This window comes from Emydura macquarii, unplaced genomic scaffold (assembly GCF_026122565.2).
Source record: "Emydura macquarii macquarii isolate MOO-44397 ecotype Brisbane River unplaced genomic scaffold, CSIRO-AGI_Emac_v2 contig_1386, whole genome shotgun sequence".
NCBI classification, from domain to species: domain Eukaryota; kingdom Metazoa; phylum Chordata; order Testudines; family Chelidae; genus Emydura; species Emydura macquarii.
In genome coordinates this window covers 61,814-87,204 of record NW_027131523.1, presented here as the reverse complement: position 1 = coordinate 87,204, position 25,391 = coordinate 61,814, and the positions used below count along the sequence as shown (strand labels likewise).

The following is a 25,391-nucleotide window of genomic DNA, read 5'->3' as shown; positions in this document are numbered from 1 at the left end:
TGGGTGGACAACACCAGCGGGGGGGGGGAGAGGGGGGAGGAGGAGTTAAGGCGGGGGGGCCAGGAGGGGAGGGGGGCAGAGCGAGTTGGGGGGCAGGGGGAGGGGAGTGGGGGGCTGGGGAATGAGGGGTGGGTAGGGTTTGGGGGGCCGGGAGGAGAGGTTATGGGGAGGGGCGTGGGGAAAGGAGGAGTAGCGGGGGGAGGGGAGTTCGGGGGGGCGGGGTGCTGTGGGGGAGGGGTTAACTTGGGCGGGGGGGAGGGGATGGAAGAGAGCGAGTGAGAGAAACAGACACAAAAAATTCTTTCCAAAACTCTGAATAGAAACTTTCCAGCCAATCAGGAGGCGCCGGCGCCGGCCCCGCCCCCCTACATATTGGCCAGTGTAGCATGAAATGGGCGGGACCTCTTTGGTCATTTCCATATTTAAAGAGACAGGATAATCAATCCCCCCTACACCCACCCCAAACCGAAATCCCCCCCCCCCCCCCCCCCGGCCAGACGTGTGGTCTTCGCTCGAGCCAGCCCGAGGCATGGCCCCAGGGGAAAGGGCCGGATTTGGGGGTACATCTCAGCTGGGGGGGGGGGGGGGGGTTGGATTTCATTTCTTCCCGGCGCTTCGCGGGGGCTTGGGGGAAACCGACGCGTTTCAAACCCACCCCCTTTGTCAGTGTTTCCCCCACCCCCGCCCGGGTCCCCTTTTCTCACCCCAGAGCAGGGGGAGGAAAAAGGGAAAATCCGCGCCTGCCCCCCCGCCAATGAAATAAGCGACCTGACAAAATGTTCCAACGGGGGGGGGGCGGTGGCGCGGAGCCCAGAAAGCCGGTTTGGGGGGAAATATTGTGCAATGCACGCAGTAACTGCAGGTGCAGAGCCGGGGGGGGGGGGCAGCTAGAAACTAGGCAGGGGGCGCTGGGCTGCAGGGAGCGCGGGGGGGGGGCAGCAGGGGGCTGTGGGTCGGGAGTGAGGGGCCCCGGCCGGGCTCTACCCTCCCCCTCTCCCCCCCATCTCCCCACTCCTGGGTTTCCCACCCCGCTTGCACTCCACTTTCCCGGATCCCTGGTGCCTGCCCCACCCCCTGGTCTGCGTGGCCCCTTCTCCCCCCTTCCCCTCCCCCCCGACCTCAGGGCTGGCTGGGCTCCCAGGCACGTCCACGGTGCTCGGTGCTCCCTGTTCCCACGGGACGGGGGCCAGCACCTCCCCCGCCTCACCAATCTCACAGCCCGGATTTGGCTGGTCTCTGGCTCAGCCTGCCCCCTGCTGCCCAGCCCCTGCCACTGCAGCTCCCGCCCTCAGGGCTGGCCCCGATGCCCCAGGGCGGCACTAGGGGGCGCTGTGCTGCAGGGGGCGGGGTACAGCAGGGGGCGCTCTCCCCATACCCCAGGGTGGCACTAGGGGGCGCTGTGCTGCAGGGAGCTGGGGGGCACAGCAGGGGGCGCTCTCCCCATACCTCAGGGTGGCACTAGGGAGCGGGGTACAGCAGGGGGCGGGGTACAGCAGGGGGCGCTCTCCCCATACCTCAGGGTGGCACTAGGGGGCGCTGTGCTGCAGGGAGCTGGGGGGTAGGGCAGGGTGGCACTAGGGGGCGCTGTGCTGCAGGGAGCGGGGCAGGGGGCTCAGTGGGGGGTCAGTGACCCCCTGTGTGTGGAGGGCGCCCCCCGTCGCACACCCTGCGCCTGTGTCCCTGCGCTGTAATTTTCTGCAGCCGGTTTGTTTCTGAGGGTGTCAGCGGCGGGCCGGCGGGTTGCAGAAGGAGGAAGTAGCGAACAGAGAAATTGAAACACCCAGGGCACACGCTTGACTTGTCCCAGGAGACGGGACAGGTTGTCCCGAGACTCTGAGCTCTGAGACTGAAGGTGAGAGAGAGAGAGAACGTGCTGGGCTGGCAGGGGGCTGTGGGTCGGGAGTGAGGGGCACCGGCAGAACTGGGGAGGAGGTGACTGGGGTCTGAGACAGCCAGAGGCTGCAGATCAGCAGAGCCGGGGGGAGCCCAGGGCTGGGCTGGCAGGAGGCTGTGGGTCGGGATTTGGGGGGCGCCGGCCGAGCTGGGGAGCTGGTCACACAGACGTACCCCTTCATCCCGGGCCCAGGCTGCAGAGCCCCAGAGCTGCTCCCAAACCCTCCCCCCCCTCCCACAACAAGGGTGGGACAGCTCCAGCCGAGACCCCCCCCCCCAGACTTGCTGCCCCCCTGAGTCACCAGCTCCAGCAGGAGCGCCCCTGGCTTATGGTGAGCCTGGGGGTGCTGAGTCAGAGCCCTGGGGAGCAGTGGCAGCATGGCGGGGGGATGTGAGATGACCGACTTTTCAGAGGTGGTTTCGTTTGCAAACCACAAGAAATGCAGAGCCCTGAGTCAAGGAAGGGCGGGGTGGGGAAAAGCAGAAGCCGTGATCTCCTGCCACTAGGGGGCACTACTGCATCCACAGACACCCCCACCCGCAGACAGACCCCCCCAACACATAGCTCCTCCTGCCCCTCCCCAATGGGACCCCATCTAGGGTGCAGAAGGGGGTCTGTTGCCAGGGCCCATATGACTCTTGGACCGTCTTTGGTAGGGGAGGGGGGCTGTTGGCGACCTGGTGGGGTCAGGGGGTACCCCAGGGGGCGACTGGGAGCAGGGCTGAGACCCAGCGAACTTGAGACGCCCGGGTCCCAGAACAGAAACTGTGGACAGCACCTGCTGCTGCCTGCTGGGAGCCAGCCAGTCCCCGGCCTGGGGCTGGATCGTGCCCAGCACCCCCCAGAGGGGAGAGGCCCCGTGCCCACGAGCCAGCCCGTCCCCCTGCCCTGGGGCGGGTGCCAATTCTGCAGCTGCTTACTCTGGATTTAAGCTCTTTCCGCTCATTAGCTCCCTGATCCTGCAGACCTCCGGGCCGCCGGGCGAATTTCCTTAGCCCAGCTTTGCTGCCGGGGGGAAGTGACGCGGGGAAGTGGTGGCGGCCCCGTGGGGGTCGCACAGGGCTGGTGGCAGCCGGGGGAACGGGAACCCAGGCGTCCTGGCTCCCAGCCCCCGCTCTAACCACTAGTGACCAGGGTCATTTGCTTTTCTCATTGCAGGTGTCTCTGGGCCGGGTCGACTGGTGTGGCCCCAGCAGAGAGAGCGAGAAACAGGGGGGGTCTAATAAGGCACCTGCAATTAGTCCTTGGGGGGGGGCTCCCTTCTGAGTTGTCAATCACTGTGGGGGGGGGGGGGGGCAGAAGCCCCGCCCCCTAGGTCACTCATTGCCTAGGGCGGGGAGGGGGTCACGCAGGGTGTGTCCTGAGCACACACAGAGCAGGGCTCGTCCCCTCCAGCAGGGGGCAGCAGGGACTGCCCCCCCACAACTCCACCCCCACACACACCCCACCGCCCCCCTCCCCGCAATGCCCCAGCCCCTGGCCCTGCCCCTCTGGCTCCTCACAGCCGCCACCTGTGCCTGCTCCGCCGGCGCCTACGGCTTCGCCTCCTGCCTGCTGTCCTATGAGCGGCCGGGGGACGTCAGCTGCGCCAGACAGGGCATCGCCCAGCTGGGCCCGGCCATCGCCCGGCTGCCCAACACCACGCTGCGGCTCAACGCCTCCCAGAACGCCCTGCAGGCCCTGGCCCCCGCCACCTTCGCCCACCTGCCCCGCCTGCGGGAGCTGCGGCTGGACTGGAACCAGATCCACACCCTGCAGCCCGGCGCCTTCCAGGGCCTGCAGGAGCTGACCCTGCTGGACCTCAGCCAAAACCAGCTGGCGGCCCTGGGCCCCACAACTCTGGCCGAGCTGACGGGCCTGCGGGTGCTGCTTCTGGGGCACAACGCCCTGGCCGCCCTCCACCCCTCCGCCCTGGCGGCCCAGGCTGACCTCCAAGAGCTCCACCTGCCCTATAACCAGCTCTCCCAGCTCCGGGAGGTGGCAGAGGCCGTCGGCAGCTTGACCAACCTCTCCCTCCTCGACCTGGACTCCAACCGGATCTCGGCCCCGTGCCCCGGCCCCAGCCCGCTGTCCATGCCCTTCCTGAGGCACCTCAACCTGCGAGCCAACGGCATCGCCTCGCTGGACCTCGCCCACTGCTCCCTGCCCCGCCTGCAGTCCCTCAACCTGACCCGGAACAACATGACCTGGCTGGAGGCCGGTTCCTTCAGCGCCGCGCCCGGCCTGGAGGAGCTGAGCTTGGACGAAAACCCCCTCAACATCTCCCACCTCGCGGGCCTGCCGCTGCCCCACCTCCGGGTCTTGCACTGGTCCAGCATGCGCCCGGCGCTCAACTTGGACTTGGCGTGCTGGGTCTTGGGGAGCCTGCCGGCGCTGACCTCCCTGGACATCAAGCACTCCAAGGTCCCGCCGTCCAAGCTGAGCCAACTGGGGAACTGCACCAACCTGACCCAGCTGGACCTTTCCACCACCCCGCTGAGCCGGCTGCAGGGGGGCATCTTCCGCTCCTTCTCCCAGCTGCAGTCCCTCTCGCTGGACAAGTGCAAAGTCAAGCAGCTGAGCCCGAGCGCCTGGGGCGGGCCGCTGCCCCGGCTCCGGTTCCTCGTCCTCCGGCGCAACATGCTCACCAAGTTGGAAGACGCCGTCTTCCGGCCCCTCAGTGGCCTGAGCCACCTGGACCTGTCCCGGAACCGCCTGACCTACGTCTACAAAGGGACCTTCTTGGGCATGGCCGCCCTGAGGTCCCTGTCGCTCCAGGGCTGCCAGCTCGCGGCCGCCACCCGCGACACCTTCGTCTACGCCCGCAAGGTGGAGTTCCTGGACCTCAGCGACAACAACCTCCAGTACGTCAAGTCCTTCGCCTTCCAGAGCCTCAACCACGTCCGCACCCTGCTCCTCTCCGGCAACCGCATCCTCACCGTCCAGAAAGGGGCCTTCAAGGGACTCACCTCCCTCCGCCACCTCTCGCTGGCCCAGAATGGCCTCTACAAACTCTCCCAGGGTTCCTTCCTGGGCCTGAAGGCTCTGGAGACCCTGGACCTCAGCCGCAACCGCCTCCTGGCCTACGACAAATACGACTCGCCCGCCCCCTTCGCCGGCCTGCCGGCCCTGCGGTGGCTGGATCTCAGCTCTCAGGAGGCCAGGCCCCCCGTCAGCCTGCCCTCCAAACTCTTCCAAGGTCTGGGGAACCTCCAGGAGCTCAGCCTGAGGGACAACCCCAGCGACATCTTCTTCAACCTCTCGCTGGCCCCCTTGGCCGGGCTCCGCTTCCTGGATCTCGCCGACATCTACCCCAGCCGGGAAGGGCCCTTCAGCCTCCGCCCAGCGCTCTTCCAAAGCCTGGGCGGCCTCCAGCGGCTCAGGCTGGACGGCAGCTCCCTCCGGGACTTGCCCGAGAAGGTCTTCTCCGGCCTGGCCTCTCTGGAGTGGCTCTCGCTGCGGGAGAATGGGCTGCGGAACGTGAGCCGCGACCCGCTGGCCGACCTGCTCTCGCTCCGGTACCTGGACGCCGCCGGGAACCCTTTGGCCTGCTCCTGCGAGAACGCCTGGTTCCAGAACTGGTCGGCGGCGGAGCCGAGGGTCCAGGTGGCCCTGCTGGGTTCCTACCTCTGCCTGGGGACCGGCGTGCGCGAAGGGCTCTTCCAAGAGCAGGATCTCTCCTTCTGCCGGCTGGACCTGGGCATCTTCTTCTTCCTGGGAGCCTTCGGCGTCACTTTCTTGACGCTGGCGGGGTCCCTGGCGGGGGCGAAGCTGGGCTGGACGCTGCGGTACGCCTGGTACCTGCTGCGGGCCTGGGGCCGGGGCCGGCTGAAGCGGGACCAGCAGGGCTACCAGTACGACGCCTACGTCTCCTGCTGCGCCGAGGATGAGGAATGGGTGGCGCGCGAGCTGCTGGGGAAGCTGGAGGAGGAAGGGCCGCCCGGCTTGCGGCTCTGCTTCGGCCCCCGGGACTTCGCCCCCGGGGCCTTCTACCTGGACAACGTGCAGAACGGAATCAGCAGCAGCCGCAAAGCCCTGTGCCTGGTGAGCGCCCGCTACCTGGAGAGCGAGTGGTGCTCGCTGGAGATCCAGCTGGCCTGCGCCCGGATCTACTACCACGGCCAGGACCCGCTGGTCGTCGTCTTCCTGGAGGAGATCCCCAACTACCGGTGAGACTCTGTCAGCTGGGGGGGGGGGAGGCTGCTGTGGGGAGCAGGGGGGCGCTCTGGCTGCATGGGGAGTGGGGCAGGGCGCTGGCTGTGTGGGGAGCTCTGGGGGGCACAGGGCAAGACACGGGCTGTGGGGGGAGTTCCCGGGGCGCCGTGGGGCACGGGGCGGGGGAGCTCCCGGGAGGGGTGTGGGGCGAGGCGTTGGCTGCGTGGGTCCCCCATATCATGGGTCCCAGGGCTTAGATCTCGGCCTGTCCCCTCCCAGTCTCTCCCCCTACCACCGCCTGCGGAAGCTGGTGAAGCAACGGAGCTACCTGCACTGGCCCGAGGCGCCCGAGGCGCAGGACATGTTCTGGACCCAGCTGCGGGAGGCCCTGGCGGCCGGCGGGGAAGCCGAGGAGATCATGCAGTTCAACGTGGCCGAGTAGCCCCAGCCAGGGGCTATGGGGAGAGAAACCACCTCCCCCAAACCAGCCTCTGCTGCCGGTGCTGTAGGAGAATCTCCCTCAGCCAAGAGCAGTACGAGGACAATGACACAGGGGGTGAACGGGCTGATTCCATCCAGCAGGGGGCAGTGGCACGCACGCACTCCCCCTCCCCCCCAGGTGCTGTACAGAATAAAGCTGGACTGTTTAGTGCGTTATTTCCAACAGGTCGTGGCTTGGGAAGTGCCTGACTGTAAACTCCATGGCTCCCTGGTGCAAATCTGGACTCACTCCAGCGTGGACAGGGGTGACTCTGGATTGACCCCAGGTAGCTGAGATCAGAACCCGGCCCGGCCCCGTCATGCCATCCCCGATGGCTGTGGGAAGCCCCTCGGTGTCCCGGCGTGTCGCTCGCCCGCCCTAAATCCCTCCGAGTTCCTGAGCGGCCCTTGAGCCGCCAAAGCCCCTGATCCCTGTCAGGCTGGATATAGGACGCCTGGGTCCCGTTGCCAGGGGCGGGAGACGGGCGGCTGGCGGGGAGGTTTGCCACGACGCCTTAAGACCATTAACCTGCCTGTCTAATTCCCCCGTCGCCAGGGAGACGGGCACCCTCCGGGCATCAACGGGGGATTTTGGAAATCGAGGCAGACGGGACGCGGGGGGTGGAGAGAGAAAAAAAATCCCAGCTGCCTGCCGGGCCAGCCAGCCACGGGCACAGATCTGCCGGGCGCCTCTGGGGGAGGAAGGCTGGGGCGGTGGCGAGGAGGCCCGCGAGCGCCGGGATGCGGCTGGCCTGGGCGGTCCTCTGGGCCCTGTGCTGGGCGCCCGGCGGTGGGGGCGAGCACGCCCTGCCTAAGTTCGTCTGCAGCCCCATGCCCTTGGAGCTGGAGCCGGGATGCCAGCCGCCGGCCCCGCAGCCGCGGGCCGGGGGCCACTGGGCGGGCACGCTGGAGGAAGCCAAGGAGACCATCCTGCACCTGCGGGAGACGGTGGTGCACCAGAAGGAGACCATCCTGGACCAGCGGGAGACGGTGCGGGAGCTGACGGCCAAGCTGAGCCGGTGCGAGGCCGAGGCGGGCGGCGAGCACGGGCCGGGCGGGCACGAAGACAACCACAGCCACGGGCACCGGGAGGGCGCCGGCTGGGAGAACGGGTACCCCCACTTCGGGCCCCGCGAGCGCCCCGAGCCACCGGGCGTCGGGCACGAGGCGGCCTTCCGCAAGGCCGGCGCCGCCCCCAACACCATGGAGGACCCACCCCGGGAGGTGCCCGCCAGCGCCCCCCAACTGGAGCACATGCTGGAGTCGCTCAAGGAGAGGCTGGAGCACCTGCAGGTATTGGGGGGGGGGGCGGGGACGTTGAGCCCCCCACCTACGCCCTGCATCACCCCCAGCCTGCATGCTGGAGGGGCTCCAGGAGCAGCCCCCTCCCCCCGACAGCCCATTCCCCACCCCCATCCCCCTCTGGTCACCCTCGTAACTTCCACACGCCACCCCCGTCAGCCCCCATCCCGCTATCCTAGGATCGAATCGCCCCCTGTCACCCCCGTAGCTGCCCCCTCACCTCGGGGCAGGATCACCCCCCATCTCCCTGTGCTAGGGTAGGGTCAGCCCCCTATAACTCCCGTCTGCCCCATCCTCCTGTATCCTTCACCATTGCTCGCCCCGTTACACTGCCATCCCCCCCCATTACCTCAATTTACCCTCCCACTTCCTCCACCACCCCCTCCCCCTGCTCTGACCACTACACCCCACTCCCCTCCCAGGGCCAGCAATAGAACCCAGGAGTCCTGACTCCCAGCCCCCCACCTCCGGCTTTAACTAATTAAGTAGAAACAGCCCCCAAATCCCAACCCCGAGGAATTAATCAATTGATCCTATTTCAAGACCATCTGCCAAGACCCCAGTTAAGACCCCTTTGCCCTTGAATTACTGGGACAGTCCTGGAAGAAGAGCATTTCCCATTGTCCTGGAACACAGCCAGCCAGTCCCCCGCCCTGGGGTCGGATGGGAGCCGGCGCCCCCTACAGGAGAGAGACCCTGTGCCCCACTTCCCGCCCCCCAGAGCCAGCCAGTCCCTCCTGGGGCTGGTTGGGAGCTGGCGCCCCCTAGAGGGGAAAGGTCCTGAGCCCCATTCCTCAAGGTGCACTAGATGGGGGTCGGTGGGGGGTGCGTCTAGTGGTTAGCGTCATAATTCCCAAGGCCAGAAGGGACCGCCGTGATCATGTAGTCTGACATCCTGCCTAGAGAACGGCCCCACGCCATTTCCCAGGGCAGAGCTCTTAGAGAAACAGCCCACCTGGACTGAAAAGTTGCTGGTGATGGCGAATCCGCCACGCCCCTGGGTACGTTGTTCCAGTGGTTAATGACTCACCCGTAACAAGGTGGACGCTCTTCCCAGTCTGAATGTGTCTCGCCTCAACTTCCAGCCCTTGGATCATGTTTGACCTTCCTCTGCTAGACGGGAGAGCCCGTTACTGAATATTTGTTCCCCATGTAGAGGAAGGGCAGCTGGGAGCCGGGACCCCTGGGTTCTATCCCAGCTCTGGGAAGAGAATGGGGTCTAGTGGTTAGAGCGGGGGAAGCTGGGAGCCAGGACTCCTGGGTTCTCATCCTGGCTCTGGGAGGGGAGTGGGGGCTAGTGGTTAGAGAAGGGAGGGCTGGAAGGCAGGACTCCTGGGTTCTCTGCCCAGCTCTGGGAGGTGAGTGTGGTCTAGTAGTTAGAACAGGGAGGGCCTGGAGGCAGGACTCCTGGGTTCTTTCCCTGGCTCTGGGAGGGAAGTGGGGTCTAATGGAGGATCAGGCTGTCCCCCCTCACCCCCATCCTCATGCAAAGGCTGCTCCGTTGGCATCAGTGGGTTTGCCGCGCTGGTGCTAACCGGAGCCGGCGGCTCTGTGGGAGGAGGGGGACGGATTAGCGGGAGCAGCTCAGGGCCCGGCCAGTGTTCAGCTAAATATAAAACTCCTCGGCCTTTTCCTTCCTGCTTGCTCCTTCTTAGCACATCTGGCAAACTTGAACAGCCTGGCTCATAGGGGAAGGAAGTGGGGGAGGGGGTCAGATGTCCCCCCCCCCCCATGGGGCAGGGGTATCAGGAGAGGAAATCAAGGCCTCAGTAAGGAGCTGGACCTAAATACCAGGCCAGACGGGCCGGTGGGTCTTAATAAATGTTGCGTCCGGCTGTGTTAGACTTTGGCGCCACAGCTCCGGACTTAGCGGAGAAGCAGGCTGAGCCATCCACCCAAAATCGGGACGCTGAGAAGAAAATGACTCAAGAGAGCAAAGGATGTGACGAAAGGAAAATCGTGCGTTGCCTGTATAGCAAAGCTAGGAGTCTGGGCAACAACCCAGGGACACAGGACTTGCTTGTGTGTGAGCCGATGTGTGATCTCGCTGGTGTCACTGAAACCGGGGCGGGGGGGGAGGGGGGTGTTAAAATCCATGGTTATAACCTATTCAGGAAGGATCAAGTGGGCAAATAGGGAATCCACACCAGGAATGGCATGCCCTGTTTCCACATCACGGACAACGTGGAAGAAAACTAAGCTTAAGGCTCAATGGCCTAACAGATAAAGCACAAGGTGGGTTATTAGCTGGAATCTGCTGCAGCCCCTTCAAATCACACTAGGGACCAGGGTGAACGGCTACTTATCCCCTATAACGTGTAGGAACAATCACTGGGGCTTCAATCTGAGTGACGTATGTTGGAGGCCACATGCTGCCGGTACTAAATCACCCTGGGAATTTCTAAACAGCCTAGTTGACAATTTCCTATCTCAAAAGCTGTAGCTGCCGCTGCTGGATATGACCTCACCCTAACCGAAAATGAGGAACTGATCACGGAACTAGAAGTGAAAGCTGGCTTTGGTACAAGAGACCACAGCTTGATGGCATTGATGATGTGCAAACAGAGCAAAGTCCAGAGCAGTGAGATGTATCCTGGGTGCTTTAAAAAGGCCGGTTTGACAAAGATGAAAACAATTAGAAGCCAAATCAGCTGGGAGGAAGAATTTAAAAACATTTTACTAGAGGCCAAAAAACTACAGCGGAGGAAGCCATACTGGTTAACACCACAACTTGGTTTAGAGGGGAAGTGAAAGCAGATAGATAGCTATAACACATAGAAGATAGAGGAAGCAGATAGTAATGAACATAAATCAGAAGCAAAAGGGAAGCTGATGGTAATGAAAATAAATCAGAAGCTAGGAATTGTATAAAATTGGTAAGGAAGCAAAGGGACAGAAATCCAGCAGGGTAATGTTTAATGAGAAGGAGGGCTTTTTTTTTTTTTTAAAGTATATTAGAAATAAAAAGAATCCTGACAGTGGTATTGGTCCATTGCTAGATGGAAATGGTAGAATTATCAGCAATAATGCAGAAAAGGCAGAGTTGTTTATTTCTGTTCTATATTTGGGAAAAAATAACAGATGATGGTGTCCTATCCTATGATAACACTCTTTCCGTCCCACTCGTAGTTAGGAGGATGGTAAACAGCAGCAACTGAAGTTAGACTGTTTAAATCAGCAGGGCCAGGCAACTAGCACCCAAGAGTTTTAAAAGAGCTGCCTGAGGCGCTCACTGGACCGTTCATGTTGATTTTCAATACGTCTTGGAGGCACTGAGGAAGTTGCAGAAGACTGGAAGAAAGCTAATGCTGTGCCACTAGTTAAAAAGAGTAAAGAGGATGATCTGGGTAGCCCTGTCAGTCTGACATCGATCCCTTTTGTCATCTCTTTTGGATGAGTTGACAAGTTTGATTGATGAAGCTAACAGAGCTGATGTACTATCCTTAGACTTCTGTGCGGTGTTTTACTTGGTATCACACAGCATTCTGATTAAAAAAAACTAGAATGACATAAAAATGGGGAGAGGGGTTGTGACCCGTCCGTGCCCAGGGTAGCCACCTGAGAATGCCAAGATCAGGGCAGGCTGTAAAAGGAGAGCAGGTTCTCCCAGCGCTGGTGGGTGACACTGAAGTCAGGCTTCCCAACCAGCCACAAACTGTGCTTCTGATTCCACCAAACTGGTTATCAAGAAGCCAGTCCACAAATGCCCACAGCCCCTTTCCTGCATTCCAGTTCCTGGCTCCCAAATCAGCCACTAGGTCCAGTAAAGAGACCAGTCATTTAAACTCTATGCTCTTTACTAAAAAGGTTCCCCCTGACATCAAAGGGTCAGTCACAGCACCAGATCAATGTAAGTCTGGATCTTACCCAAAATACCCCGCTGCCAGCCAATCTTTTAGTAACTGAAACTAAAGGTTTATTATAAAAAGAAAGAAACAAACAATAAGAGAAATGTTAAAGGATTAAATCAATCAGATACATACCAATGATTTGAAAGTCCACGTGTATCAGGTTTCTAGAAAAATTGTGGAGTTTGCAGGCTTGTACAGTCCCTCTGGTGCACAGCCAGTCCCTGGATGGGTCTCAGTCCTTTGTTTCACAGCTTCAGTTCAGTTCAGTTGTAGAGGAGCTGATCCAGAGGTAGATAGGTGGCTGAAGACAGACTAAAGACAAAATGGAACTCGTGCAGCTGCCTTTTATGTCCTCTGGCCTTTGCCATGCTGCTTGTGGAATTTTACAGGAATAAGATGGAGTCCAGAGTCACATGAGTGAGTCCTGGCTTCTGCCCCTGGGCCCCTTTTACCTGTGAATTTCCTCAATGGGCCATTAGGCAGGCTAGTGCTGCAGCCGTCCTGTCTGGGGTGTCGCCCAGACCAGCACAATTTGAAATACTGATATATCCACCATATCCATAACTTCCACTACACACATAACACATGAACACAAACATCCTCATCGTACTCAGCACATTACAGCCTTTCTAACAGCACCGGACACGGCATCTCTCACATGGAGTATTATGATTTTGGCACTCTGATGTTAAATAATATAATAAATGCCCCACACCCCACCCCCCATCCAGCCAGCGTGACAGGGGTGGTAAATAACGCCGAGGCCAGGTCACAGATACAGAGCGAGCTGGGTCGCTTGGCAAACTGGGCACACACAAAGAATGTGTGTTTTCATGCGGCTTCATGTAACCGTGCCCATCTAGGAACAAAGACGGTCAGCCAGACTCGCCCCATGGGGGATGCACTCCCGGGGAGCAGGGGCGCTGAAGATGGGATCTTGGGATGGGATCACAGAGAGGTGATTTGGCTCTGGGGTGACCACTGCTGGACACCTGTGTCCAGTTCTGGTCCTCATCGGAGAAGAGCTGGAGAAGCGCCAGAAGGATGATGAAAGGGTTAGAAAACCTGCCTGCGGGTGAGAGACGCCGAGCTATTGAACTCAGCAAGGAGCAGATTTAAGAAGGGTCTTGATCCCAGTTATCTACCCGAGGAACAAATATTTAATAACAGACTCCACAGTCCAGCAGAGGAAGCTCAAACACGATCCAAGGGCTGGACGTTCTCTGGCCTGTGTTCTGGCCCCCCTTTGGCTTGGAATTTATGAATCTATGTTCTAGGGTGGCAGGAACAGGGGGGTGGGATACCGGGCTAGATGGGCCTATGGGTCTATTCAGGGTGGTACGGACAGGGCAGGATTAAAGGGTTGATGGGCCCATGGGTCTGATTCAGAGGGCAGCGATGGGGCAGGATACCGGGGTAAATGGGCCCATGGGTCTGATCCAGGGCGGTAGGGATGGGGTGGGATGTTGGGGTAGATGGGCACCCAGAAGATGATGAGGTCTTGCTCACAGCCCCCTCCTCCCGCCCCCTCCCCCCCTGCCTCCCCCATCAGCACAGCCGCAACAGCTCCCTGTTCTCCATCTCCCTGCGTGACGCCCTGCAGAAGAAAATCAGCATCTTGGAGCAGCAGATCCGAGAGAAGTTCAATGCCACCGAGCACCATGACCACAGCCACGAGGAGCTGCATCGGCACAAGAGCGAGGGGCACGGGCCTCAGGAGAAGGGTGAGCCGCAGGGATGTGGGTCCATGGATGGAGAGATGCGGGGGGGGGAGGGGAGGAGAGGGATAGGATAAAGACTGGGTGGATGAACAGGACTCGGGGCATTGATGGACGTGGATAAAATGATCTAGGGATGGGTGAAATTGTAGCTACAAAGCTAGATAATGGCATGGCTGGATGGATGATTGAATGGACGGAATTACTGAGGGATGGATGGATGAAATGGAACCTGATTAGACGGATGGAGGAAATGATAGCTGGACGTTGAATGGATGGATGAAATGGTACCTGGATAGAAGGATGGAATGATGGATGGCTGAATCGATAATTGAATGAACAGACAGAATTACTGATGGGTGGATGGACGGCTGGATTGTTGAATGAAAAGGAACCTGACTAGAAGGACAGAGGAAATGATAGATGGATGGTTGATTGGACGGATGAAATGGTACCTGGGTAGAAGGATGGATGGTTGATTGGACGGATGAAATGGTACCTGGGTAGAAGGATGGTTGGTTGAATGGACGGATGGAATGGTACCTGGGTAGAAGGATGGATGGTTGATTGGACGGATGAAATGGTACCTGGGTGGAAGGATGGATGGTTGATTGGACGGATGAAATGGTACCGGGATAGAAGGATGGATGGTTGAATGGACGGATGGAATGGTACTGGGATAGAAGGATGGACGGTTGAATGGACAGATGAAATGGTACCAGATAAAAGGAGGAATGGATGGAGGAAATGGAGGCTGGATCTGTGGCTGGATGGATGACATGGTACCTGGACAGAAGGAGCTGCCTGGCTGGAGGAGCGGAATGAACAGCTGGAGGGAATGAAGCAGGACGTTTCGAAGGACGGGGAGGTGGCTGGCTGGCTAGTAGCTGACCATGTCCCTCTAGGGCACAAGCCGGAGAAGCCGGCGGAGGCTTTCCGCGTGGGCTTCCCCCTCCGCACCAACTACATGTACGTCAAGGTGAAGCGGACGCTGCACCACGAGATCTTTGCCTTCTCTGCCTGCCTCTGGCTCAAGTCCAGCTCGGCGCCCGGCGTCGGCACCCCCTTCTCCTACTCCGTGCCCGGCCAGGCCAACGAGCTGGTGCTTATCGAGTGGGGCAACAACCCCATGGAGCTACTCATCAATGACAAGGTGCGGGGCCGGGGGACGCGGGGCGGGCGACTCCTGGGGAGGGTGGGGCTGGGGGAGGGAGAGGCAATCGAGCGCTGCCCGTAACCCTTTCCCCATCGCCACCCCGCCCAGGCCGCCACCTTGCCCTTGGCCATCCACGACGCCAAGTGGCACCACATCTGCGTGACCTGGTCGACGCGGGACGGCATCTGGGAGAGCTACCAGGACGGGGTGCGGAGGGGCAGCGGGGAGAACCTGGCCCCCTGGCACCCCATCAAATCAGGGGGCGTCTTCATCCTAGGGCAGGAGCAGGTACGAGACCCCCCCTCACCCGTTGGGAGCATCCCCTCTAGGCACCCCCCGTCTGGGGCGGGTTGGGATCTTGCCCTCCCTGCTCTACCCCTCAGCTCTTTGCCCCCCCAGGACACGCTGGGCGGCCGGTTTGACGCCACGCAGGCCTTCATCGGGGAGCTGGCTGACTTCAACCTGTGGAGCCACGTCCTGGCGCCGGGCGAGATCTACAGGCTGGCCACCTGCACCAGCCACGCCCGCGGGGACCTCGTGGCCTGGGCCGAGCCCGCCGTGGAGCTGCATGGGGGCGTGGCCAAGCTGCCCTTCAACGCCTGCCACTGAGCCCCATGCCACAGGGGGGCTGCAGGCCCAGGTTCTCTCCCTGGCTTGGGGAGGGGAGTGGTGTCTAATGGTTAGAGCAAGGGGAAGCTGAGAGCCAGGGTGCCTGGGTTCTATTCCTAGCTCTGCGAGGGGAGTGGGGTCTAATGGTTAGAGCGGGGGGGGGGGGGAAGAGACCCCCTTCCTCTCTTGTATATAGCTGTGGCTCATAGCCCAAGGCTGGGGCTCGCTGTACATATGCTGTGTCCTGTGTCACGTATCCCAGGGCTGGGTTTTACGTAGGGCTCAATGCTATTTTCTTACTCAGAAGGGACGGAATAAACCTGCCAAAGAAGCAGCAGCAGCAGCCCCGGCTCCACCTGTGATTATGCCAGAACTTTGCCTGAGCGTGTCAAATACCCAACAAACCCCACCCCAGAAGTGGCTGCATCCTAGTGTCAGGCGAGGGGGTCCCTGTATAACCAGCCCCTCGCCCCACCCCAGAAGTGGCTGCATCTCTGCCTCAGGTCCCCACTGATGGCTAGAGGCAGGGGGGATGGGCAGACCGCCTGAGGCAGCTCTCTGCATGCAGGGGTGGGACGTGGATCTGCCACTTGCTGATTCCACCAGCAGGGTTCAGAGCAGACATGAGCAAAGGGCTGGGCAATGCCCAAGGCCATGGCATGGCGGGGTGCTTAGATCATGGCCCAGAGGGCACCCCTGGAATCCATCTGTCTCCCACCCCCCCAGCTGAGTGTAATAGAACCAGGAGTCCTGGCTCCCAGACCCCACCTGCTCTATCCACTAGACCCAACTCCCCTTCCAGAGCTGGGATAGAACCCAGGAGTCCTGGCTCCCTGCCCAAAACAAGGTTTAAGGGACCCACGCTGCCAGCCCACTTTGGTGCCTCCTCCCCCTGCTGTCCTGGGGGGTTGTTGCCCCGGGAGGGTACCCCCACTCTGCCCCCCCAGACACCCAGCACACCTCCTGGTTGTACTCAAGGCCGTAGCATTTTAATCCCATCAAAAGACACATCCATTAAATCCTTAAATAACAATTACAAAAACCCGATCCCACCCTGGATCCCCGAGGGAGGCCCCGGCCGCCCTGCAGCAGACACAGAGCTGGCACTGGCCCCCCTCTGTCCCCACCAGTGCCCTGGAGGGCAGGCTTGGCACCATCCCGGACTGGGGTGAAAGCCCCCTGCGCAGGGAAGAGGCAGTGAGTGCGGGGGTCCTGGCCATGGGAGATCAGTCCCGCCGGCTTGGTCCCAGTGCCATGAGGTTGCCGCGGGGAGCTGACGATCCTGGAGTCCCCCCACTGCCTGCCCCAGGTCCATTTTGCTGCCATCCCAAGGGTGCCCCGCCGTGGCTGAGCCAGAGAGGTGGGGGTGGAAGAGATTGGGCCCGGGGGGGCAGCGCTCCCCCACAGCCACTCCGACGGCCAGGTGAGAACCTGGCAGGCATGGCCCGAGGGAGCCGGCGGGCAGTCAGGATGCCACCGCAGATGGAAGAAAATCTCTTTCAACTGCAGGGAGCTCCCCCAGTCTGTAGTGTATGTTCCCGGATCCCAGAGGGGGCGCTTGGAAATAGGGGGGCTCCGGCCTGACCCCACATTCCAGAACCAGTAGGGTGTAGGTGGTGCTAGAAGGTAGCAGCCCCACAGCAGGGGATGGGGCAATTTTCTACCCCTCTGGGAAGATTTGAAAATCAGGTGGCAAGGGGCAAGTCCTAGGGCTGGGGGGCTAAAATCCCCCCTGCTGGCTGCCCCAAGGAAGGGAGAACTCCACAGCCCCACGCTGGCTAGCCGGGGTGGGGGGGGCTGCAGGAGGCCAGGTGGCATTGCCCGAGGGGGGGCAATGCCAACTGAGAATGCCCCCCCCCCCCGCTGCCTGGCACTGCTGGAATTGGCAGGGGGAGCAGGGGGACCCTAAAGGCAGCAGCAGGAGCACGCTCTGGGACTAGCCCACAGTGCTGGGCCCCATGGCGGGAGCACAGCATTGTGGGTAAATTCCTTGCCAGCTGGGCCTGCCCCCAGGGAAGGGGGAGGGGTGGTTGTCCCAGTGGTCATCCATCAATAGCTTATTGCACCATGGGGCGGATTAGTGTGGATGGGTGCTTGTTGTCAGTTAGTGAAAATCCAGAGACTCCCTCCATCCCCCCGAAGGAAAGTGCTGAGGATACGGAGTCAGAACCAGGGTCAATCCAGAGTCACTCCTGTCTGCAATAGGGGCAGGGCCGGGCTCAGATCTCAGCTGCCCAGAGTCAATCCAGAGTCACTTCTGATTGCAATGGGAGCAGGGTTGGATTCTGATCTCTGCTCCCCCAGGGTCAATCCAGAGTCACTCCTGATCAGAATCTGGTGCAAGATCACAAGCCCACAGCATGGCAGAGACCCCCCCCGAGCCGCAGCCCTGGCAGGTGGGGAGGGGGTTGCTGGCCCACAGCCCCCACTGGCTCCTGGAGTGGCCAAATCCTGGGGGGGCTGTATCCCAACACAGGGTGCAGGGGATTGGAAGACAGATGCAGCTGGCGATGCACACAGCTGCCAGGGGAGGGAAAGCTGTCACTGCTGTCCATCCGTCTGTCCGTGGCAGGGGCCCCCAGGCCCGGAGGGGAGCGTCAGTTTCAGGGCACTGGGGATGTGGGTCGGGGGGGTGGAGGGTGGGCGCGGGAAGGCAACCCACCGCCCAGTCCAGCTCACGCCTGCTCCTGTTTCTTCTTGACCGAGATGCGCTTCTTGCGGGCGGCCAGCATCTCGTAGAAAGGGTCCACGCTGACAGCAGCCCTGGGGGGAGCGGAGAGGTTAGGGGGGCCGGAGGGGGGCCCTGTGGCAGCCCACGAGGGGGAGGCTGGGACAGAGCCCTGGCCTCAGGCCAGTCACCCCGGGGGGCCCCACAGCTTTTCTACCATACCGGAAACACCCCCTCTTCCGCGGCCAGGGTGTGCTCCCCTCCCCCATCCCATGCTGGAATCAACCCCCAATTCCCTGGGATGGGTCAGATGGTTAGAGCAGGGTGGGGGCTGGGAGCCAGGACTCCTGGGTTCTATCCCCGGCTCTGGGTGGGGAGTGGGTTACAGAGGGGGGCTGGGATGGAAGCCAGGACACCCGGGTTCTCTCCCCAGCTCCGGAAGGGGATGTGGCGGGGGGAGGGAGCTGCTCACTTGATGGATTTGATCCACTCGTCCTTCTCCTCCTGCGTGGGGGCCGAGATGCGATAGACCATGTGGTTCCCCTCCACCACCCGCCCGTCAGCCTCTGTCTTGCAGGCCTTGATCAGCTGGCCTTTGTTGTTGGGAATGTAGAGTTCAAAGCAGTTCTGGGGCGGGGGGAAGAGAGACAGAATCAGCCACGGGCTCAGGCTGTGTCGGTCACACCCCGAGACGATTCCTCCCCGGCCCCCCCAGCGACGGGCTCAGGCTCTCAGCAAACTCAGGCAGCGGCAGGTCATCTGAGCTTGAAATGTAAACTCAGAGCTGGGAACACTGCGGGGCAGAAGGGTCAAAGACCGCAGAAGCAGAGTACACGGGGGAAGGAGGAAGGGACGGAAGGAGCGGTGTGTGTGGATGGATGGATGGATGGAGGTGTGTGTGGATGGATGGACAGGAGGAAGAGGAAGGCGACGAAGGAGAAGATACAGGCTGACGAAGGACAGACGAGGACCACGGGGAAAGTGGCTGGAGAGGAAGCCCGGGGAGTGGGGGGCAGCAGGGGAGAGAAGGGGACCCCACACTCACCGGCTTGCGGGGGTCCTCCACCTCCCGGATGCTCAGGTTCTCCAGCGGGATGATTCCCCGCGGCTCCTTGTCCTGAATGCGGAACAAAGTCGGAGTCAGGGGAGACGCGGCTCAGCCGGTGGAGCTCTCTGCCATTGGCTGTGGGGCTAAATGGGGAGAGCCGGGGAGCCCGGGGCCCAGGAGGGCGAGTGGCAGAACCATGGGCTCCAGCAGTGGCTGCCTGGGGGGCCCAGCCCAAGGCCTGAGTGACTGGGGGGCTCACCCGAGGGGCAGGCGATTCCATCACTGACCATTAGGGGGAGCTCTTGGGTCTCCCGCGGAAGCTGATGGCGCTGGGCATTGTCAGAGCCCAGATACCAGGCTAGATGGGCCCGGGGCGATGGCTACCAGCCTGGAAGGGCCCGTGGGGCTGACCCGGGAGTGGGGGGGGCTCACCGTGGTGTACTCGAAGTAGTACAGGCAGTTGTCAGTCAGGATGAACCAGCGTCTTTTCCACGTTTTCACGCGCCCGCCTGCAGGGGAAGCAGAAGTCGGCAGCTCAGAGACGGGGGCAGCCGGGAGGGCTGAGGGCAGCTATGGACCCCGTCAGGCCGGTTCACCCGGGGGCAGCGTGAAAAGAGAACCAGGACTGCCCCAGGGCATGCTGGGATAGACACAGCAGCTTCGCCCTGGCCCATGGGGAGGGGTAATTTCTGGCAGAAGACCCCATGCAGCTGCCCCTTGACTCCAAGCGGGTAACCCGCTATAGCAATGGCACAGGAGAGGGGGGAGCCTGAGAAACTGATGTCACTGACAGAACTCCCCACCCAGAGCCAGGGAGAGAACCAAGGAATCCTGGCTCCCAGGCTCACTAGATCCCACCTGGGACGATCACTGAGACAATCCCCGACCCGGGACCTTGGCAACCTGCATGGAGACTCGGGGGTGCTGCCTGTGACACCCCCTTCCCTGGAGAAGCCAGATGTCCCCCCCCCAGCCCATTCGAACACTACAGGGAGTGGGGGGGGGGGCAGGCTCGGGGCAAACCTCTACCATGTTGATCTGGATCCAACGGGGCAAGGCATCATTTGGGGCAGGGGTCCCCCCCCATCCCCGCGGCTTCTTCCCCCTCCGTTACCTACCTCCTGGGGAGTAACGGTGAGACCCGAGAGCAAGTGGCGTCGGCGGCGTGGGGGTGGGGGGGGCCGTGGGGGCAGCAGAGGAAAGGAGTGGGGGGGGGGCAGGGAGGAAAATGGGGGGGGGGAGGGAGAGAAAGAAAGAGGGGAGTGGGGGAAAGAAGAGAGAAGAGAGAGAGAAAGAGGAAAAATAAGTTACATCAACGTAAGGAGGAAAAACATGGTCAAATCAAAGCCCTGTGGCAGGGATGAGCACTGGGGGGGCGGGGTGCAATCTTGGGGGGGGAGGAGGGAATGTACTTTTTGCTGGGGGTGCACAGAGATTTAATGCACAGAGTCGGGGGGGACCCCTGTCTGGCTTTCCCCTGCGTCTGTAAGCGATGGAGCCCGGCCACGGACAGCCCACTATCTACGATGCCACCCCAGGGCTGGGAACTGAGGGGTTAAAAAGGCTAAGAATGAGATGAAACAGAACCCAGGAGTTCTGGCTCTCGGGGACACGCACCCCCCCACCCCGCGGCTCTAACCACTAGACCTCACTCCCCTCCCAGAGCTGGGGATAGAACCCAGGAGTCCTGGCTCCCAGCCCATCCCCCCGACTTTAGACACTACAACACTCTGGCTCTTGGAGGGAGTGAACCCAGGTGTCCTGACCCCCAGCTCCCGCCCTCTATGCAGCGGGTTGATCTCTACTCACCCCCATAGCTCTATGCTGTCCCATAGAGGCAACCTGGGGGTCAGGCCTCAACCAAGGGCTGCCCAGATCTGTACCCACCCCTCCAATACCCCCCCAAGGGACTTAGGACCCCCCAGCCTACAGAACGTCTCTCACCCTGCTTTCTCCACCTCTCCCCTGCCCATCTGTGACCCCCAAGCCCCCAAATCTGGCCTGTGCCTCTGACCGAGCTGCCGTGGGGTCCACGCAACCCCCATCTTGACCCCTCACTGCCCCACTAATCTGAGGGCACCATCCTCAAAGCTGGGGGTGCTGGGAACTAGGATTCTAATGTCTTTGGGATAGGGGGGGTCACATTAGGGGGAGAAGCCCTCAAACCCCCCAGTGAGTAGGGGTCTCTCTGTGCCTCCCCCGTCCCGAGAGCCCTGCTGGAAGCCATGGGGGGGTGCCCCCAAAAGCCCCTCAGGAAGGAAGCCAAGTCTCCCTCCATCCCTAGCAGGCGGAGGCCCAGTGTCGGGGCAGGACAGACACAGGGAGGACCCATGGCCAAGGCTGGATGTGTGGTGGGAGGGACCCAGGAGTCCTAGCCGAGGCTGGGGTGGGGGGGGATCCCTGGACCTGCAGAGGGAAGGTCGGTGCTTTGAGGACACAGCGGGGGGGTCGGTGGGACATAGAGAGAGGAGAGCGCAGAGGCATGCAGAGATCGTGGGGGGCGGAGGGGAGCGGGGGGCGAGGGGATTCGGGGGGGGTCCTGCTCTCACCCAGCTTGAGCAGCCAGCCCTCCCGGTCCGGGTTGAAGAACGTGTGGGTCAGGTCGTTCCCGTCGTCCTCCGGGATCTTGAAGGGCTCGTTGCGGATGCTGTCGTACAGGTTCTGCCAGCAAGGGGCGGAGTTACAATGAGGTCACACCCTTACTGAGGGGGCGGGGCCAGAAAAAGGCCACGCCCTGACAGTCAAATAGGCCACACCCCTCTTCCTGAAAGGTGGAATCATGGGCCCATCTGTCCCAGTACCCCGCCCCCTCCCTGCCCCACAGATCAGACCCACAGGCCCATCTGCCCCAGTACCCTGCCCCCTCCCAGCCCCCCAGATCAGACCCCTGGGCCCTGTAACCTGGTATCTGCCCTCACCCGCAGCAGCTCCTCAGGCAGGTCGCCCCCATCGTTGATGCCCCGGTTCATGGTGATGAATCTCTCCACCGTGGGCTTGTCCCGTACGTTGGGGTTGTGCAGGCTGGTGTTCAGCATGATGACGGCGAAGGAGAGGACGTAGCAGGTGTCTGGGCAGTGGGGGGAGAGCAGGGAGAGGGGTTAGGAGGAATTGACCCACTAGACCCCACTCTCCTCCCCGAGCCAGGACAGAACCCAAGAGTCCTGGCTCCCAGCCCCCCCTGCTCGAACCACTAGACCCCACGCCCCTCCCCGAGGCAGGAGAGAACCCAGGAGTCCTGGCCATGCCGTACCTGTGGACTGGAAGACGCCGGGGTTGCAGAGACAGTAGCGCTGGGCAAAGGCCTCCATCATGCGGTCGATTTTCTGAGCCTCCCCAGGCAGGCGGAAGCTCCACAGGAACTGTCTGTGGGGGGGCAGGGACAGTGCATAAGCAACGGCCCCCTCACCCTCCCCATCACTGCGATAGAGGGGAAGGCGAGCTGCCCCCCGATCCTCCTCCCTCAGCCTCCTCATCCCCCTCTTCACCCCAAATCTCCTCGCCCTCCCCCTGCAGACCCCTCCTGCCCCAGCCCCCCTGAAACCTCCCGCTCCCGAGCCCCAGCTCACCGCAGCGCCTGCACCAGGTTGAGGTCGGTGAACTCGTGCAGGTCGACGAAGGCATGCAGCACGGCGATGTTAAACTCCTCCCTGCAGGGGCGGGGTCAGAGGTGAAATTCCCTCTCCCATCTCTGTCTGGCAATGGGGGTGCTGCCCCACCCACCGGACAGAACCCCTAGACAGTCCCCTACCTAGCAGTGCCCGATGGCCCCTCCCCTTCCCCCAGGTCATCCCTGACAGCCCCGCCCCCTGTGGCTCCCCCAAGTAGTCCCCAATAGCCCTGCCCCTCCCTGATGATCCCACCCCCTCCTCAAGTAGCCCCGATGGCCTTGCCCCCCACCCCCGGTGGCTCCCCCCAGGTAGTCCCCAACAGCCCTGTCCCTCCCTGACGGCCCCGCCCCCTCCCCCAGCTAGTCCCTGACGGCCCCGCCCCTCACCTCTCCCCCAGGTAGTCCCCGATGGCCGTCTTGTTGAGCCCCTCGCCCTTGTAGAGGAAGCGGGCGATTTCCTCGGGCGTGTTGTGCAGCAGCTCGTTCTCCACCAGGAACTGGATCCCCTGCACCGAGCGGAGAACAGAGTCAGGCGCCCCGCGACTGACCACACCCCGCGTGGCTCCCAGGCATCACCCCCGTCTTATGCTGGGGAAATTGATGCACTCAGAGCGAAAGTCCTGGCTCCAAGGCCTCCCCCTGCTCTATCCACTAGACCCCATTTCCCTCCCAGAGCTGGGGAAAGAACCCGGGAGTCCTGGCTCCCAGCCTGTTTACCTTTTTGGGATCCATGTTGAATTTCTTGCGGCCCATCCCCATTTTCCGGTTCCTCTGGAGGGTTTTGCTGTGGGTTGGATGGAAAATAACCACAAGACTCAGCACTTGGAATAGCCCAAGCAGCATCCAGGCCCATCGATGTTGAGATGTGGCCACCTCTGGGATGGGACACGATGGGGGCTGGTTATACAGGGACCTCTTGCCCGTAACCGAGACGTGGCCCCTCTGGGGGTGAGGGGCATGGAGGCTTTCCATAAAGGGACCCCTTGCCTGGCACTGAGACGCAGCCCTTCTGCAGCTCCGCACATTAGTTACCTGCCCTCATTCGCCTCCAGACCCTCCACCTCGTTCATGGCCTCGCTCAGCTCATCACGCAGCCGCTGGATTTCCACCAGCAGCTCCTGTTTCCGCCGCCGGATGTTTTCTAGCTCCTGCCGCTCCTCGGGGGTCAGGTCCGGGGGCACTGGGATGAAGATCACAGGTTAGCCTGATGCAGGAACCCCCTGCTCTAAGAGCGAGGGAGGAATTAGGGTGCATGTGAGTGTTTCTGAACTTTCATGTGACACCTGCAGGGTCAGGTGGATGTGGGGGACCCCCTGCCCAGGGCAGAGACGTAGCTGCCATAGGAGGCAGATTGGGAGCATGGCCAGGGCACCCGGTAGTGTGACTATTCCCTGCCAACTCACCTCCAGCCCAGGCCCATTGGGAGCAGTATCATCACTGATGTGGTTAGACCTACGCAAAATCGGGCGCATTCCAGGCCTTAGTTACGGCTTGATGCTAAGAAGCTCAGGTTCGGTTGCTTTCCGATGCGACATCCCAGGGCTTTCCAGGATACAGGCCCCATCCTATTGTTTATTTGCAGTGTGGGACCGCTGCAAGCCCCTGCCCTGGATCTGCACTCCAAGGCGCCAGGGGCTGTACGTTGTCATGTGTTATTTGACCCATATCGGCTCCTGGGAGCCGCAACCCTAGGTCAGGGCCCCACGGCACCAGGGACTGTACAAACACAGAACCAAGCTTCCTGCCCCAAGCAGCCTCCAATTCACAAATGCAACTGGCAATCCCTGGGCAAGGCTAATGACAACATCTGGTTGGGCAGGTTCTTTTAAGGACAAGGCGCCTGCATCTGATTGGGAGAGGGGGATTGCAGGGGGGGGGGGCAGGGAGTAAATGAAGGGGTGTGGGTGGGGGAGAGCGGTTATGGTTCAGTCTAACCCCATCCTCCCCGTAGGGGAATAAATGGCTCACCCCATCCCCCTAATGAGGGAGGGAATGGTTCAGCCCAACCCCCTAATGAGGGAGGGAATGGTTCAGCCCAACCTGCACCTCAATCCCATGGGAGCCCACTGCCCATAATGGAAAGCAGTGGTACTGTCCAACCCCCCCCATAAGAAAGAGAATGGTACAGGCCCACTCTATAAGGGGGCAACCTACCTACCCATTTGGGGTGGGAATGGTTCCGACCACCCTTTTTATTAAGGGAAGGATAAGAAATGATATGCTACAGCCCAACCACCTCCGCATAAACAAGACAATGGTACAGCCCAAACACCCCACTAAGCATAATCCAGCTCAAGCCCCTCCTAACACTTCCCCCAATAAGTGAGGTAATGGTACAGCCCAACCCTCTCCCCCCCCCCCGGGGAGGGTATGGTTCAGTCCAATCTCCTCCTTATCCCCCCCCTCCGCCGATGAGGGAAGGAAGGGTTCAGCCTAACCCTCTCCCCACTCCCCCCCCCCGGAAGGAATGGGTCAGCCCAGCCCAACCCAGCCCCGCCCCGCCGGACTGGAACTGTTCCGCCCCCCCCACACACCCGTGAATGGGCGGTGCCCCGCAGTGGTGGTACAGTCCCCGGCCCCTACCGTAGACTCCGTCCTCCATGGCGCCCGCACCAGCCGCCGAGCCTGCTCCGGTCCCTCGGCTTGTCCCTTCGGTCCTCCCGCGGCGGCGGCTGCTTCCTCCTCTCGCAGCCGCCCGGCCCGGCTCTGAGGGGAACGTCCCGCCTCCTTCCCCAGAATCAACCAATGGGAGAGCGGGATTCCAAGACTCCCGACCCCTGTGCCAAGGGAGAACCAACGGGAGGAGGCACATCCCGTCTGAACCCGTCAACTTATAAAATTGATAGCCAGACCAGCCAATGGGCGCCAGAAATTGGCTTAAAACCCGCCCCACTGCTGAGATTGAGATCTAGTTCGGCCAATGA

At 61.6% G+C, this 25,391-nt stretch overlaps 3 protein-coding genes across 3 annotated transcripts; 2 read left to right on the top strand and 1 right to left on the bottom strand.

Annotated features, from left to right (window-relative positions):
* The first annotated feature begins 3,358 nt into the window (after positions 1-3,358).
* Positions 3,359-7,423, top strand: LOC137155705 (toll-like receptor 13). The gene is made up of 2 exons (XM_067552047.1): positions 3,359-6,042; positions 6,308-7,423. Exons 1-2 carry the CDS (start codon positions 3,359-3,361, stop codon positions 6,468-6,470), a joined length of 2,847 nt encoding a protein of 948 aa, XP_067408148.1. The 3' UTR covers positions 6,471-7,423.
* On the top strand, positions 7,250-15,222 carry LOC137155929 (neuronal pentraxin-1-like). The gene is made up of 5 exons (XM_067552403.1): positions 7,250-7,801; positions 13,214-13,385; positions 14,174-14,532; positions 14,644-14,823; positions 14,935-15,222. The coding sequence occupies exons 1-5, from the start codon at positions 7,250-7,252 to the stop codon at positions 15,142-15,144; spliced, it is 1,473 nt and encodes a 490-aa protein (XP_067408504.1). The 3' UTR covers positions 15,145-15,222.
* A 523-nt stretch (positions 15,223-15,745) lies between these two features.
* CYTH2 (cytohesin 2) lies at positions 15,746-25,212 on the bottom strand. Its single transcript, XM_067552048.1, has 12 exons — positions 25,051-25,212; positions 23,500-23,647; positions 23,185-23,251; positions 22,855-22,973; positions 22,427-22,507; positions 22,111-22,223; positions 21,779-21,927; positions 21,410-21,521; positions 19,293-19,369; positions 18,858-18,929; positions 18,285-18,439; positions 15,746-17,907 (listed from the first exon to the last, which is right to left on the bottom strand). The coding sequence occupies exons 1-12, from the start codon at positions 25,067-25,069 to the stop codon at positions 17,820-17,822; spliced, it is 1,200 nt and encodes a 399-aa protein (XP_067408149.1). The 5' UTR covers positions 25,070-25,212; the 3' UTR covers positions 15,746-17,819.
* Between the last annotated feature and the right edge of the window lie 179 nt (positions 25,213-25,391).